Source organism: Nannobrachium achirus (assembly GCF_963921795.1).
Source record: "Nannobrachium achirus genome assembly, chromosome: 5".
Classification (NCBI taxonomy): Eukaryota; Metazoa; Chordata; class Actinopteri; order Myctophiformes; family Myctophidae; genus Nannobrachium; species Nannobrachium achirus.
This window is the reverse complement of record NC_137814.1, coordinates 1,084,860-1,100,239: the sequence shown is the minus strand read 5'-3', so window position 1 is coordinate 1,100,239 and position 15,380 is coordinate 1,084,860. Positions and strand designations below refer to the sequence as shown.

General features: G+C 46.9%; 1 protein-coding gene across 1 annotated transcript in view; it reads right to left on the bottom strand.

The window, feature by feature from the left end:
• LOC308286158 (uncharacterized protein) overlaps nt 1-15,004 on the bottom strand; it is a gene marked incomplete at its 5' end in the record, with an annotated part of 82,224 nt that extends 67,220 nt beyond the window's left edge. The window contains 7 exons of the mRNA XM_080727114.1: nt 1,827-1,892; nt 1,977-2,729; nt 4,554-4,715; nt 6,267-6,565; nt 11,698-11,795; nt 13,953-14,132; nt 14,901-15,004. Of these exons, the coding sequence (XP_080583240.1) occupies nt 1,827-1,892; nt 1,977-2,729; nt 4,554-4,715; nt 6,267-6,565; nt 11,698-11,795; nt 13,953-14,132; nt 14,901-15,004 (1,662 nt within the window). The remainder of the gene's footprint in view (nt 1-1,826; nt 1,893-1,976; nt 2,730-4,553; nt 4,716-6,266; nt 6,566-11,697; nt 11,796-13,952; nt 14,133-14,900) is intronic.
• Between the last annotated feature and the right edge of the window lie 376 nt (nt 15,005-15,380).

The following is a 15,380-nucleotide window of genomic DNA, read 5'->3' as shown; positions in this document are numbered from 1 at the left end:
CTGCCTTCAGGTATGGCATGGAAAGAGGAGGCATTTGCATTTCTTTCACCACAGTGAAAACTGCATTCATGGTCTGGAGAGGACACTTTTTACAAAGGGATAAATGGGCAGGGGCTCAAGCCCCCTTTGATGTCTGTGTTCATGTGCCACACACACACACACACACACACACACACACACACACACACACACACACACACACACACACACACACACACACACACACACACACACACACACACACACACACACACACACACACACACACACACACAAGCTAAGTTTAGGATGGATGGGGTTTAAATGCTTAAGGCTGGAATTAGACTGCAGTTGAATCCAGCCTGAATCTGATTTATTTCTCAAATCTGATCTTTTGGCCTGACTGTTCAAACTGTAAGAGACCAGATCTGACTGTTCAAACTGTAAGAGACCAGATCTGACTGTTCAAACTGTAAGAGACCAGATCTGATCTGTGAGTTCAGACTGACAACGTCAACCCAAAGCCTCCCTGTGTTGACATATCTGCTTTGGTTACTGTGGTAACAACGCTGGCGTCATGACTTTTCTCTCTTTGTGTTTTTAAAATTCTTAATTTTCCTCTGACATTGCAGTTAGGATCTTGTGAACGCATTCTCTGCCATGCAGTGAGAAATGGCTTCATGAATTGTCTTAATTGTTCCTGTACATTTCTCATGCACTGAGGTATGGAAGCATAAACCTGCCATAAATAAAATGAAATGGCATATGCGAAAATGAAATTGAAATAACAGAATTGCTTTTTAATTTTCAGGAAATGGACACATTTTTGGAAACAAAAATGAATGTAAAATGCACTGGCGTTTACATTTTCCATATACAGGTGCTCATTCTATGACAAAATTAAAATTATAAATAAAAGATCATTTGAATTTTTGTTTTAAAAAAATTACCGCTAATTTGTTGACAATATTAAAATGAAAATGCATTTGCCATTTCATTTTATTTATGGCAGGTTTATGCTTCCATACTGAGGCGTCCTCCAAACTGTTAGGAGAAGTTGAATTTCTCCATCTGTCCACTGAATGCTGCTCTGCATTTCTTCTGCAGTGTAAAACCTATGCTGAACTACCGTTTTATTTTCATTACACCATCACAATGTAATTCTCTCACTCTACTGACATCAGTGGTGCACGGTTCAAGAGGTTGTGGACAGTTTGATGAGACTTGGCTTCTTAGATCAGGTTTCTGCGTTCAGACATGTTTAGAAATCAGATCTGACTCATTTAAAGACCCAATGAAATGACTATTTTGGGTATTTTATTTTGAAGTTTCAGTTTGAAAAGGAAGCCTGTGTGTTTCTGAACCAATCCGAGGGGACCAGCCCTTCAGGCGATGGGATTTAAAATCGGAGTAATGGGAGTAATGGGAGCCAGCAATGGGAAACAAACAGGTGAATGTAATCAAAGGTTCATTTATATTCAAAACCTCTAGTCATCACTTTTTGAATTTCTGTTCACAGGAAGTAATTAAGAATGGCCTATTTAGGGACCTTTGATATAAATATTCACAAAAATTGTTTATTTTCTATTTTTTTGGCATCTAGTGTTATAGGTATGGCCATATTATCACTACAGATATGCTCTAAAAGTGTGAAAAACATGTTTTTGATTTCACCCCGTCTTTAAACCAATCAGATTCCACTCTGGATGTGGCCTCAGATCTGATGCAGGATGGATTTGACTGCCAGTGTAAAACCAGCCTTAGTGGTGTGTGTGTGTGTGTGTGTGTGTGTGTGTGTGTGTGTGTGTGTGTGTGTGTGTGTGTGTGTGTGTGCACGTGTTCCTCACCTTCATGGGAGCGGTGGAGAACTTGACCTTCCTCCTCCTCTGACCTCCAGTCTCCTCTTCCTCTTCCTGGTCGCTGAGGGCATGGAGGCCAGGAACCTCCTGGTAGTCAGGGACCCCCTGGACCCCCTGGAGGCCAGGGACCCCCTGGACCCCCTGGATGTCCTGGTAGGCAGGGGTCTCCTGGTAATCAGGGGATTGCTGGATGTAAGGGACCCCTTGTGCCTGGATCTCCTGGACCCCCTGGATGTCCTGGTAAGCAGGGGTCTCCTGGTAATCAGGGGATTGCTGGATGTAAGGGACCCCTTGTGCCTGGATCTCCTGGACCCCCTGGATGTCCTGGTAAGCAGGGGTCTCCTGGTAATCAGGTAACATCTGCTGCTGTTCTCCTGTGTCTCGTGTCTCCTCTTCTTCCTCCAGGTCGCTGAGGGCAGGGAGGCCAGGGGTCAGCTGGAGGTTAGGGGTCAGCTGGAGGTCAGGGGTCAGCTGGATCTCCTGGATGTCAGGGGTCTGCTGGTAATCAGGTAACATCTGCTGCTTTTCTCCTGTGTCTGCTGCAGATCTTTCTGTTCCTCCAGGGTCTCGTTGTTGTTGTTGTTGTTCTGCTGGTCCTTCATCTGCAGGTCCTCCAGGCCCTCTTTCTTCTTCATCTGCTTCTGCAGACCCACCAGCAGGTCCTCCTAATCCTTCATCTCCAGGCCGTCCAGATCCACCTGCTTCCTCCTCCTCATCATGTTGTTGTCCTGCTGATCCTTCATCTCCAGGTCCTCCTTCCTCTTCATCTCCTGGTCCTCCTCTTTCCTCCTCCTGGTCCGTGAAGCAGCCGTTCTCCGTTCCATCACTGCCTCTCCTTCTCCTTCCTGGCTCCTCATGGCTTCCTGCTGCATCGTCCGTCCCCTCCATAGACTGTAAAAAATATAGGGACAAAGTGAAGCCATTGGTTTCTATGCAGCGCAAATGACACAATATGGGTCCTTGGCATGGGTGTCGCATCAATAGATTGTAAAGGCATCAGAGGATGCTATTGGCTGCCAACGGTCACGTGCAACCGCAGGGATACATGGGAGAATGTGGTCGGAGCCTCCCGAAATACAGCACACGAAGAAGAACACAGCCGGCTGGTATCAGTTTAGTTGGCCACGCCCCCGCAAATGTATCATCAATTTTAACATAAATGGGACCTTATTTTCACAAAACGCATATCATAGTGATTGAAAGGCATTTTTTAACTAGCGATAGGAACCATAAAGTATGTATGAAAGTGTTAATTAAGTTAGAAAACGAAAAGGAGAAAATGAATGGGGTCCAATGGAGAACAATTCTTTTTGCGATCGGCCGGGGGGGAAAACAACGCAACTAGCGGCCAACCATAGGAAGTTTTAGTTCCGTATTGGAGTCATTTTAAACCGGCGGAACTATGCCCCTGGTTGGCACTAGGGCTGTAATCTATATATATATCCCCTCTCGTCTCCACGGTTCTGTCCGTCCTCCTCTCCTCCTGTTTTCACTAGTTTAAATCATTTTTAAAATGATAAATACAAAACAAACGGTTTGTCCCATGTCCCTGAATGTCTCCACGAGATGCCTTTTCAGAGGTATCATATCGTCACTGTCAGGTGGAAACCACGTATGTCCAAATACCGTTCATTTTGTATTTATCATTTTGAAAAAGATTTTAGACTAGTGAAAACAGCAGATCTACAAGCACTACAAGTTGTGTGCTTGTAGATCTGCTGTTTTCACTACATTTGTGCGACAGCCTTGAATGATGAAGCGGGGCTTTACTTTGCGAAAAAACGTACGCATTTTAAACGTGGAGATACGAGGTTTCTGCCCGACAGTGACGATATGTATCGTGATACAATGAGGGAGAGCCTTATAAAAAATCCTGTTGAATTGTTAATACAGCAGATGAATTGCAGAATTCATTTAAACCTGCATTTTTGTCTAAGTCTTAAACTTTAAAATGTCATGGTCTCCCCTTAACTCTTACGGGTCCATTTGGTTTCATTTGTATACTGTCAGAGTTACATACTTGTAAGGGTCAATTTAGACCTCCCAAAAGGACCCCAGAGAGTCCCTGGACCCCGCATTGAGGACCACTTTGGTCATTGAGGACCACGTTGGTCTGTTACTCCTTTTTCTTTTAGTTTGTGTTAACTTGTAGGTGGTTGTACTGTTGAGTCACTTGAAAAATAACCCTGAAAACAAACATGAAAAAGAAAAGTGATAAGATATTGTGATACAAATTGGGAAAATATGGTGATATGTGTCCATATCGCATCCCACCTCGATGTGACACTTATGAGCGTTGAATGTTTCTTGGACACTTTATGTTTATATTCTTCTTTTTATTGTGCCTTGCTTTCTTTTGACTGCACACTACAGTACTTTTTTCTTTTCTTTTTTCTTACTTCTCTGTAACTTTCTAAATCTTAAACTGCTGTACTGCCTCGGGGCGACTGATTTCCCCCTGTGGGATAATAAAGCTATCCATCCATCCATCCATCCATCCATCCATCCATCCATCCATCCCTACCTCCTCCTCTGTCCTCCTCTCTGTGTCCTCCAGGTCCTCCTCCTCTCCTCTGCAGCTCTCCTGGACAGAAAATATGGTTAAAAATAACCATAAAACCAACATGAAAAGGAATTGTGATAAGATAAGTGTATCGTGATACAGCTTTGGGAAAATATGTTGATATAGTATGTGTCCATTATCTCCACCCCTACCTCCTCCAGGTCCTCCTCTTCTCCTCTAAAGCTCTCCTCTCCAGGACTCCGTGCTCCCAGTCCTCCGTGTTCTTCTCCTTCCTCAAACACATCGTCCTCCAGGACCACTTCCTCCTCCACTTCCTCCTCCACTTCCTCTTTCCTCTCCTCTTCCACTTCCTCCTTGATTGGACAACATGTTTCATTAGACAGACATGTAGTACAGCACTAGCCTGACACTAAGCCTGAATTGACATTTCGTTTCACTCCATTATTCAGTCTGAACCTGCTTTCATCCAAGGCAGTTTCTGGGATGGGCGTTGCCAAAGAGGCAGTCTTCTGCGATTGGTTCACCGTGTGACCAACACAACAGTAGCACAGCAGATGACGTAGTGTTGTTATGTGGCTGGCTAGTGGCTAGCCTGTTGCTTGCTAGTGCTACTTGCTAACCGAAGAAACAGGCAGAACAGGAGCGCTACGAACTAGTAATCAAACACAACATAACATGCCTGCTACTGATGTGTCATAGCGAGATCTGGGAAAAGCCTCTTCAATGAGAGCTCTTCTAGACCCCTGAATCGCCAAGACAAAATTTTAAAGGGGTGTGGCTAGCGATTCAGGGTCTGGAACTAGGCTAGTACAGCACAAGTACAGCCAAACACTTCACACTGCAGTCCACTTGATTCAAAATGTTCCTGAAAACGGGTCTGGTCCCCGCTGACCAGCTTCCACATTGGCCAAGATTCTTCCATGCCCAAATACACTTCATTCAACTGTAATGGTATTCATGTGCCTCCCGGGGGCGCTGTTGACTATGGGGCTTTGGGAGAATATAGAACGTCAAGTCACCGAAAAAGACTCACTTGTCAGAGTTTAGAGTGAATATTAAAGTTTTACAGTGTTCCTGCAAAGTTTGGCATGGATAGGGCCGACGGTGGCGGAGATAAGAGTAGGGGCAAAAGTGTGACGTGGCGTGACGGACAGACGGAGGGACAGACAGCCGGTGGAGCTTTTCATTGTAACTTGTGACCTCACGGTCGCAATCAGTAATAGTGCCTTAAGGGGAGCAAATGCTAATTTCATGCAAATCAGTCTAAAAGCGCCACATTTTACACAGATGTATCCCAGAGCTTTGCTCTAATGATTTAGCTAGGGCGCCCGAGTCAGCGACCTTCGGGGTCGCCACAGCGACCAAATCAAGTTGGGCTCCCATCGACTTTCTATACAGGAGGAAAATACCCAGAAAAAAAAAACATTTTATTTCTGGGTATTTAAGTAGGATGTGAGGGGTCTAACTAGGGGTTTGTCATGATGCTGAATCCATCCATTGTTTTGCACAAAACATTCCTTGGGCTAAAAATTGCCCCAGAAAATGATGGTTTAGTTATTGCCAGACCCATGAAATGGGTAGGCCTACATAAGCAAATGTCGGTCTGTCTGTCTGTCCTGGTTTTCTATATAAAGGGTATATATGATGATGACATGATGATGACATGCCTACAAAAGGCATGATGTCATAAATGATGATGACAGACAGGGGGTCTGGCACAACCAGGTTGACCTGGTCTAGTTTAAATCACAGTTGTGTTTTCTGGGAATAGGAATAATCAGTAAACCAAGCATGAATAAGAGGTTGAATATGGATGGATGGATGGATGGATGGATAGATAGATGGATAGATGGATAGATGGATAGATGGATAGATAGATGAGGTTGGGGTCATGTGAACGGTACCTCCTTCCTCCTCTCCTCGCTCTCCTCGCTGTCTGAAGACTCGTCCTTCACGTCCACCAGCTCCGCCCGGACAGACTCCTGTTCTGGGGACCCCAGGAGGACGTCAGGGTCCTCTGGGGACCCCAGGGGGACGTCAGGGTCCTCTGGGGAAACCAGGGGGAGGTGGGGGAGGTTGGGGGACACCGGGGGGAGGTGGGGGGTCAAGCGGAGGTCCAGCGTCTGTCCTCTCCGTGTGGCGTCCTCGCTTTGCAGCATGGCTGCTGCTGCTGCTGGAGACGTAGCTTCATGAGACTGCTCTTCTACGGAGGTGGAGACGGATGGAGGAGGAGGAGACAAATGGAGACAGATGGAGGGAACAGGCAAACAAAGATTAATGAAATAACCCAAACTAGAATTCTCCGCTCCCTCCACTGGCTCCCGGTTGCTGCCCGCACTGAATACAAAACACTGATGCTGACCTTCAAAGCAGCCAAAGGTATGGCTCCTCCATACCTCCAAAACCTGATCAACCCTTACACCCCCACCCGTTCACTCAGATCAGCCAACACAGGGATGCTGACAGAACCCTCGCTAAAAACCCCAAGACAAAAAACACTCGTCCGAGACAGTTTGCCCTCCTGGCCCCCAAACTGTGGAATAAACTCCCTGTCGCATTTAGATCAGCGGACTCACTCGCTAGCTTTCGCCGTGGACTGAAGACTCACCTTTTCAGACTCCACCTAAACCCTTAGCACTAATGAAACGCTCAATGACCATACATGAAGCTAGTTAGAATTTTTTAGTTTTTTTTAGAATCCTTTTCCTTTACTGATTGTATTGTTTTTTTTTTTAGATTGATATTCATATTTGTTATATTGCTGTTGATGTACTGACATGTTATCTTGTTTATTATAGTGATGTATTATCTGCTTATTGTAAGTCGCTTTGGATTAAAAGCGTCTGCTAAATGCCTAAACTGTAAACTGTAGAATTGAACAAACATTTGAGTTAACTGAAGTAAAATGACGTAAAAACACGTAGCACAGGTGGTATCACATGCTGTCACCTGTGACGTCACAGTGACAAGGGAACCAACCCATAGACAGACTGACTGACTGACTGACTGACTGACTGACTGACTGGCTGGCTGGCTGGCTGGCTGGCTGGCTGGCTGGCTGACTGACTGACTGACTGACTGACACGGAGACAAACTGCGACATTTCTCATGGTAAACTGGTCGCAATTATAAACACAATAACTATATCATTAATAAACCTATTAACATATGTGCCTGTACCATTAATAAACCATTAATTAACATAATGAATATGCAATATGTAACTATACCATTAATAAACCTATTAACTTATCAGACCTTCCATTAATAAATCCCTATTATAACATAACTATCATTAATAAAGCATTAATTAACATATATGATTATGTAATTTATCAGACCTTGTCCAGCTGTGGTCTCAGCTGGAAGGTGACCAGATGATGAAGGCTCTCGGTGGTCTTCCTCTGTGGAGGGAGGGGAGGGGGCGGGGCTGGGGGCGGAGTCATCTCCATCCTCTGGTCGTCCCTTGCTGTCCAACCTGTGACAAGATCAAGATCATTTTTATCTCATCATTTCTGTAACCCAGATTTTTCACCCAGTGCCAATATAATATCTTATCTGTAATCCTGGGCTCTGCTCTCCCTCTGCCAACCTGGGCAGAGCCCTGAACTGAGCTCAGTGCATGAGGAGTGAGCAGGCTGCTTCTTATCACCTGACAGGGGGGGGGTTTACCCCGGTTTGGACGTAGCGCATGGAAGGAACACGTTATTCCAACCAGTTCCTTTCCCCTCCATCAGGCGCCCCGGCTGGCCAGGGGGAGGCAGTATAGAGACCAGGATTACTGCATTTTTCTTTTGTGAGGGTATCTACCCTAGGAGACATGGGGAGAACATGCAAACTCCACACAGAAAGGTCCTTTCGCCAACCCCACCTAGGGTGTGGGCGCTGATGACATGGAGGAGGAACACGCCCCCAGCGCCCACAGCGTCCCCCAGTGGGAATCGAACCCAGGACCTTCTAGCTGTGAGGCGACAGCTCTACCCACTGTACCACCGTGACACACAAGATTCAAGATCATGAGAAATAATGAGTCTTGAGATTTTGGAAGAAACAGTTTCCCAGTGAATTCCTATGTGAAAAACCTCATTTCAAACTGCTCTTCAGAAATACATGGAGTTAATGGGTAATTGAAGACTTTATTGTCAGTTTGCATAGAAAAAGGTACAGTTTCATGACGGTACAGTTCACTGGTACAAGGTCTACTAAAAGGAGATCCTAGAAAAGACCAAGCTTATTTCCACAGGAAACCATTGTATCTCATATAACATTGAATGACAGACGGATAGAACACAGTACTATGCAGTAGATATATAAAAAAAAAAAAAGTAAATCAAAATAAAATAAACAGTGCAAAAAATATATACAGTAGGTAAATACAAAGAAGGGTCAGGGGAGGCTGGGCTAGGTTTGTTATTGCCAGTTGCGAATGGCTGCCGCCTGTAAGTGGTTTTTCAGGGCGATTTTAACACTTTCTAAGCCGAAATAGAATGGGGGTTGGTAGATTAGCCGTGAAATTTCTATTATTGTATTGTGATCGAGACATAATATTATGTTTATAAACATGAGCCCGCAGCCCCTCCATCTTGAACAGCGCCGTTGTTTTTTTTTTTTTTCTTTTCCCCAGGTCAGTAACTCACCGTGATTTTCTCGATCTCCGTTGGGATAGAATGGGTGTTTTGGCCGATCATCGATCTCCCCGTGCGTTTCGCGTGCGCGATCCGTTCACGTAAATGTCCCCGCAATTAATCCATGTGTGACTCAAGAGCAGAACTGAAAATTTTCGCTAGCATAGCCCCTAGCATGGCTGCTGTACAAGCACCAGGGTACAGACAGTAACCGAATGGGATAATGTGCCTTGGAAAAGGAAAGGCCAATGACATCACTTCTGCTTCATCTCAGCCCAGCCATGAGCTATCGATGCACAAGTGGTGACTAGGGAAGGTTAGACAATCGCCGATTTTCGGATGAAAATCATTTATTTCGGTAAATACGGGAAAGTACGGGAAAAGGGAAAAGGAAAGTTCCCCCCCTGCCCTCCCCCTCCACCCCCCCCGGCCACAACCACTCTCCCCTCCCCCACCCCCTCTCACTGTCACAGAGAGAGAGGTGAAACTGCTGTTCAGGAGCCAGAACCCCCGGAAGGCGTCCGGCCCGGATTCTGTCTCCCCCTCTGTCCTGAAGCACTGCGCTGACCAGCTCGCCCCGGTGTTCACCAACATCTTCAACACCTCGCTGGAGCTGGGTCAGGTCCCAGCATGCTTCAAGGCATCGACCATCATTCCCGTCCCCAAGAAGGCCAAGGTCACAGGCCTGAATGACTATAGACCCGTCGCCCTGACCTCTGTGGTCATGAAGGTCCTGGAGCGCCTTGTCCTGGCCCACCTGAAGCACATCACTGATCCTGTGCTGGACCCGCTGCAGTTTGCGTACAGAGCGAATAGATCCACGGAGGACGCCGTGAACATGGCTCTGTACCACACACTAAACCATCTGGACACTACCGGCAGCTATGCCAGGATCCTGTTCGTCGACTTCAGTTCGGCCTTCAACACCATCCTACAGCACCGGTTCCCCACAGGGCTGTGTGTTGTCCCCTCTACTGTTTTCCCTGTACACCAACAGCTGTGTTTCCCGCCACCCGTCGGTCAAGCTCCTCAAGTTTGCGGACGACACCACCTTGGTGGGCCTCATCTCCAAGGAGGACGAGTCAGCCTACAGGAGGGAGATCGAGCGGCTGCAAAGTTGGTGCAACAACAACAACCTGGAGCTAAATGCCCTGAAGACAGTGGAGATGGTGGTGGACTTCAGGAGGGACCCAGCCCCGCCCCCTCCCATCATGCTGGAAGGCATCCAGGTGAACTCTGTGGAGTCCTTTAAGTTCCTGGGGATGATCATCTCCAGGGATCTGAAGTGGGAACTGAACATCAATACCCTCCTGAGAAAGGCCCAGCAGAGGATGTACTTCCTTCGGCAGCTGCGGAATTACAGACTGTCGAGGTCCATGATGACCCAGTTCTACACGGCCATCATCGAGTCCATCCTCACCCACTCTATCATCACTTGGTTCCCCGCTGCATGCGCAAAAGACCTGGTCAAGCTGCAGCGGGTGATACGCTCTGCGGAGAGGGTGATTGGCCGTCCCCTGCCCTCCCTCAAGTCCCTGCACGACTCCAGGGCGCTGAGGAGGGCAAGAAAAATCATGGCGGACCCCTCCCACCCTGGCCACGGCCTCCTCACCCTGCTTCCCTCTGGGAGAAGGATGCGGCATCTGGGGGCCAAGACAGAGCGCCACAAAAACAGCTTTTTCCCCTCAGCCGCCAGGCTGCTCACTGACGCTGGTTTCCCTTCTTCCCTTGCCCCCTAGGGATACCAGAACTATGACTTTTGCACTACTGGTCTGAACACTACTGCACTTTACTATAATATATTTATTTTATTTCTTTTCTTGCACGGTGTTGTTTGTGTTGTTGGTTTCGTTTCATGTTATATGTGAAAAAAGGATGTTGAATGCACACTTGTTATGTTGTCAAAACAAATTCCTATGTGTTCTACACAATGGTGAATAAAGGAATCTGAATCTGAAGACGATTGGCTGCCCCTCCCCCCCTAGGAAGTTCGATATAGTACGGTTTTAACATTAAGGGGCTCCCCGTGGCTTGGAAAGGGTTAAAGGATGCTAGGGAACCACACTCCTTTAAAGAGGTGGTGCCATGATTCCCCCCCCCCCCCCCCCCCCTCTAAAACATGATTATCAGGTATTATGATTATACTAGGAGGAAGATTTTTTCCAAAAAAGTATACAGAAAGAGTTAAAATTGGGTTTTTATGTGGCCACACCCCCAGTTCATTAAGTATGCATGGATGTCATGGTGGGTGGTGACCCAGCTGAAGTTAGCCACACCCCACAGTGTTGGGTGAATGGTAATTAGGGGAGGAGTTGATTCTGTGACATACTTAGTATGTGTGTTTTTTAACTGACACTTTTGACCACAAGGTGGCAGCCTCCAAGAGAAAACAAACAAATACCAAGAGAATACATAATTGCTCATAACAACCACACCAGGGGGTCTAATGAAGTACTTTCAACCTCCTAGACACATGAAAACCAGAAAAAGTACAAAACTATGGCACTGCCTCTTTAAGGCCTTCGGTAAGGCCTTCCACATTTTGGTTGTAAGAGGTTATACTGTCCGTACCTGAGCGCTGTGACCGTGGCTAGCTCCGCCCCTTTGGTCTCAAACAGCCGGCGGGTGACGGAGAACTTCTGGGCCAGCGCTGCTCGCTGCGCCTCTGCCGGGGGGGCAAGAGGGGGGGCCACCACGCCGGACACATCACTGGACGGGGGGGCAGGAGGGGGGGCCACCATGCCGGACACATCGCTGGTCAGTGGGCTCCTGGAGGGGTGGGGCTTGGGGGACGGGACGAGCGGCAGGCTGGAATGTTGGAGACAAAACTTAACTTGAGTCCATTTTTTCTGTCCCCGTTTTAATACATTCATTGCCTTTTCAAAATGGCCCCCAAGTTCCTCACTGCCACGTTCCTAAATTTCTAGTGCACAGATCATTTTTTAGTGCACGGATCGTGCACGCCCATGCCTAGATCATGCACCATATATGTAGTACTTTTTCACAGCTTTCAAACAAAAAAATCCGCTTGGAAATCCGTTAAGGCATTCATGAGATAGAAGCCTTCAAATGTAAACAAAAGTGGCTTCCATTTTTGTTATGGGGCTAAACATGCAATTTCGCGATTGCGATTTTCTTTCTTTTTTTTTTTTTACGGGGAAACTCGGGCCATGGCATCCTGAGACTACTGTAATAACTCAGGAAACTCGGGAGGGGGCAGCAAATGAGTTAAATGGTATTGTGTTTTATATCATCTGTATCGTTGATTCGTCGCCTTTACAACGAGGTACAGCTTGTAAGCATCGGGCGTTCGTGGAATGAGCGACACAGCCAAACGTGTGGGTAGCGCCCAAATACCTTTTTGCCAAAATGGCCTGCATTATTGTTCTGTTGTGTTGGTGTTCACCTTTTTATCTCCTTACCAACAGAAACTGAATATTTATTTCTAAATTGTATCTTGCGTTGAGTTTTTATTACACAATACTTAACCCAAAGTATGAAAAACTAATACTAAAACGAATTAAAACTAAACTCAAACTGATATTGTAACTAATCGACTAGCAAACACCGCTCTAAAAACTAATTAAATTAACACATAGAACGCCTAAATGGCCACAAAGACGTCTGGAAACATCTTTATATCAAAATTGGCACTCCTGGCGTTTCTACCAATAAATAATAATTGCGACCGTAGGTCGCATTTACTACCAAAACCTCCACCGGCTGTCTGTCTGTCTGTCTGTCTGTCTCTCCGTCCGTCCGTCCGTCACATGTCACAAACGTCACACTTTTGCCCTGCTCATATCTCCACAACCGTTGCCCCCATCCATGCCAAATTTTGCACACACACTCTTTACCTGCCAAACTACAACCTCCAAGGACCCCCAGGTCCCTGGAGGACCCCCAGGTGTAAAAAATTACCAAATGTGCAAAAATGACCACCCCACCGGGGCTGCTCACGGGGAATTCCCGGGGACCACCCACTCCTGGTGCTCCAGAACGGATGCAAAAGTGGTGGCGCCCCCAGTGGAGGACCCCCTCCACTGCAGCTCACATAAAATGCTGTAACTCGGGCTAGGAGCATCCGGGAGAGCCGGGGCCGGTACCTATTCGTCCGCCAAGGCAACGCGGAGACCCCACCCCTCATTTCTCACATGGCCCTCTTCTAGCGCCACCTACGGTCGCTTATCTCCCGATTAGGGAGTCTTACTGGTCAATATTACTATATTATCGCCAGATTAGCAAAAACACTACATTACCCATAAGCCTCAGCGGCGCTCGCTGATGACGCGTGCTAAATGGTAAATGGTGCATTTACATAGCGCTTTTATCCAAAGCGCTTCACATGGATTGTGCATTACATTCACCCATTCACGCACAGTCGCACACATTCATACACCGGTGGCGGAGGAAACCATGCAAGGTACCAACCTGCTCATCGGGAGCAACTAGGGGTTCAGAGTCTTGCCCAAGGACCCTTCGACATTAACTCAGGGGGAGCCCGGGATCGAACTGGGAACCCTTCGTGCTCTAATAACGGTTTCTCTACCCCTGAGCTATGCCGCCCCTACGTGCTGAGCTCTGGGAAACAGAGCATTATTCTGGCTACATCTTATGTGGACGGGGGCTGCTAGTGCTGCTAGCTGCTAGCATATTCTTCTCATTGAAATGCATTGGCGGAACGCGGATTCCACTCTCATATGTATTTTGGTCTGAGGGCACCCTTACAATTAAATGTCCGGAATTGCTAGCTAGCTGCTAGCTCTGCTAGCTGCTAGCGCTGCTAATCCATTGAAATAGATTATACAATACCATGTTAACGTTATGATGCGGAGCCATCACCGACGCCGATCTATGCACGCACGACGCGCATGCATGCGCCTGGCTGAGTTCCATTAACCCTATGATGGCATTCTATGTGTTAAAAACTAAGTGAAATAAAAATAAGAGTCAGAAGGAACGGACCCTGGTTGGGGGGAAGTGGGCGTGGCAGCTTCCTGTCTGCTCAGGTCCATCTGCAGGAAGATGTTCTCTCTGATCTTTGACCCCCGGGTGCTGGGGACACGCCCCCTGCTCACTGACATCACGGGGTCAGGGGTCAGGGGGGCGGGGTCGAAGGAACACTTGATGGCGTGGAAGTCTGACCTGCAGGCAGAGGTGGAGAAAGTACTCAAGTAAAAGTAATGGAAATTGCAAATATAGTATTCGGTAAAGTACAAATACCAAAAAAGAATCTACAGTACTTAACAGATGACTGCCAAGGGCCACAAGAGGCCGCTAAAGTGCCAGACATTCCCCCGTAGGCCACCACTAACATACGGGTACCCACGCAGAAGTGGATTGTCATTTCACTGTAAACAGTGTTATGAACATGACCCGGATGAAGAGAGCTAACAGTTAGCTATAGGCTTTTTTTGCTTTTTTTTTTTAAGCCCGATTTGAGGCTATTTAGCCGCAAAAAAACTTTTTCGTTAACATAGGAACACAGTTCAGAGAAAAAGGGCTCTAAATATGTGAGAATGTATTGGATTAGGCAGCGCGATGCGGCGGCGTTACCCGATTACGGGCCGGTGGAAAGAGATCGCGGTTTTCGGCCTGGATGAAAATTTAGACGGGGGCTTCGTTGAGGCCTCAGATTATTTAATTCATTTTATTAAAGAAACGACCTCGGATACGTCGCGCATAGATAAACTTTATTCTAAACCATTTTCAATGGAATAAATCGTCGGAACACGTAGAATGGCTCGTTGGAAAGCGATGGACGAGCCAGGACCACCCACGTCTCTAAAAGCAGCTCAGGGTAAGTAAAATAGCAAAAATGATATTGTATTGGATTGAAAAAAAGAAGCGAAATTGTTCGGTTTTAGCACTTAACGAGTTAAGTAAATGTACTGAGTTACTTTAACCTCTGACCTGTAGGCGAGGCGGTGAGGGGAGGCACTGCGACCTTTCACCTCCGACCTGTAGGTGGCGCTGTGAGGAGAGGCGCTTCGACCCTTGACCTCTGACCTCATCATCATGGTCATCATTCAGGAAGCGGACGCTTCTGTTGGAGCAAAAGAAGAAGAAAAAATATTAAAAAGGTTAGTCCAGACTAATATCCGATAAGCAGTGTGGATTGTGGAATTAGTATGAGCGAATGCCAGGCTAGAAACCCCATACATGAGCCGCTTCCCAATCCAAGGGATGTGCACTACGAAGTGTGCATTTCAAGGGCAATGACATCACTGGGCCGCGCCGAGTGCTGTCCCATTCCGTAGACCACATTAACCTACCCTTGGAATGTGCACTACTTTCTCCTGGTTTAACCTACCCTTGGAATGTGCACTACTTTCTCCTGGTTTAACCTACCCTTGGAATGTGCACTACTTTCTCCTGGTTTTGAAGCGTACA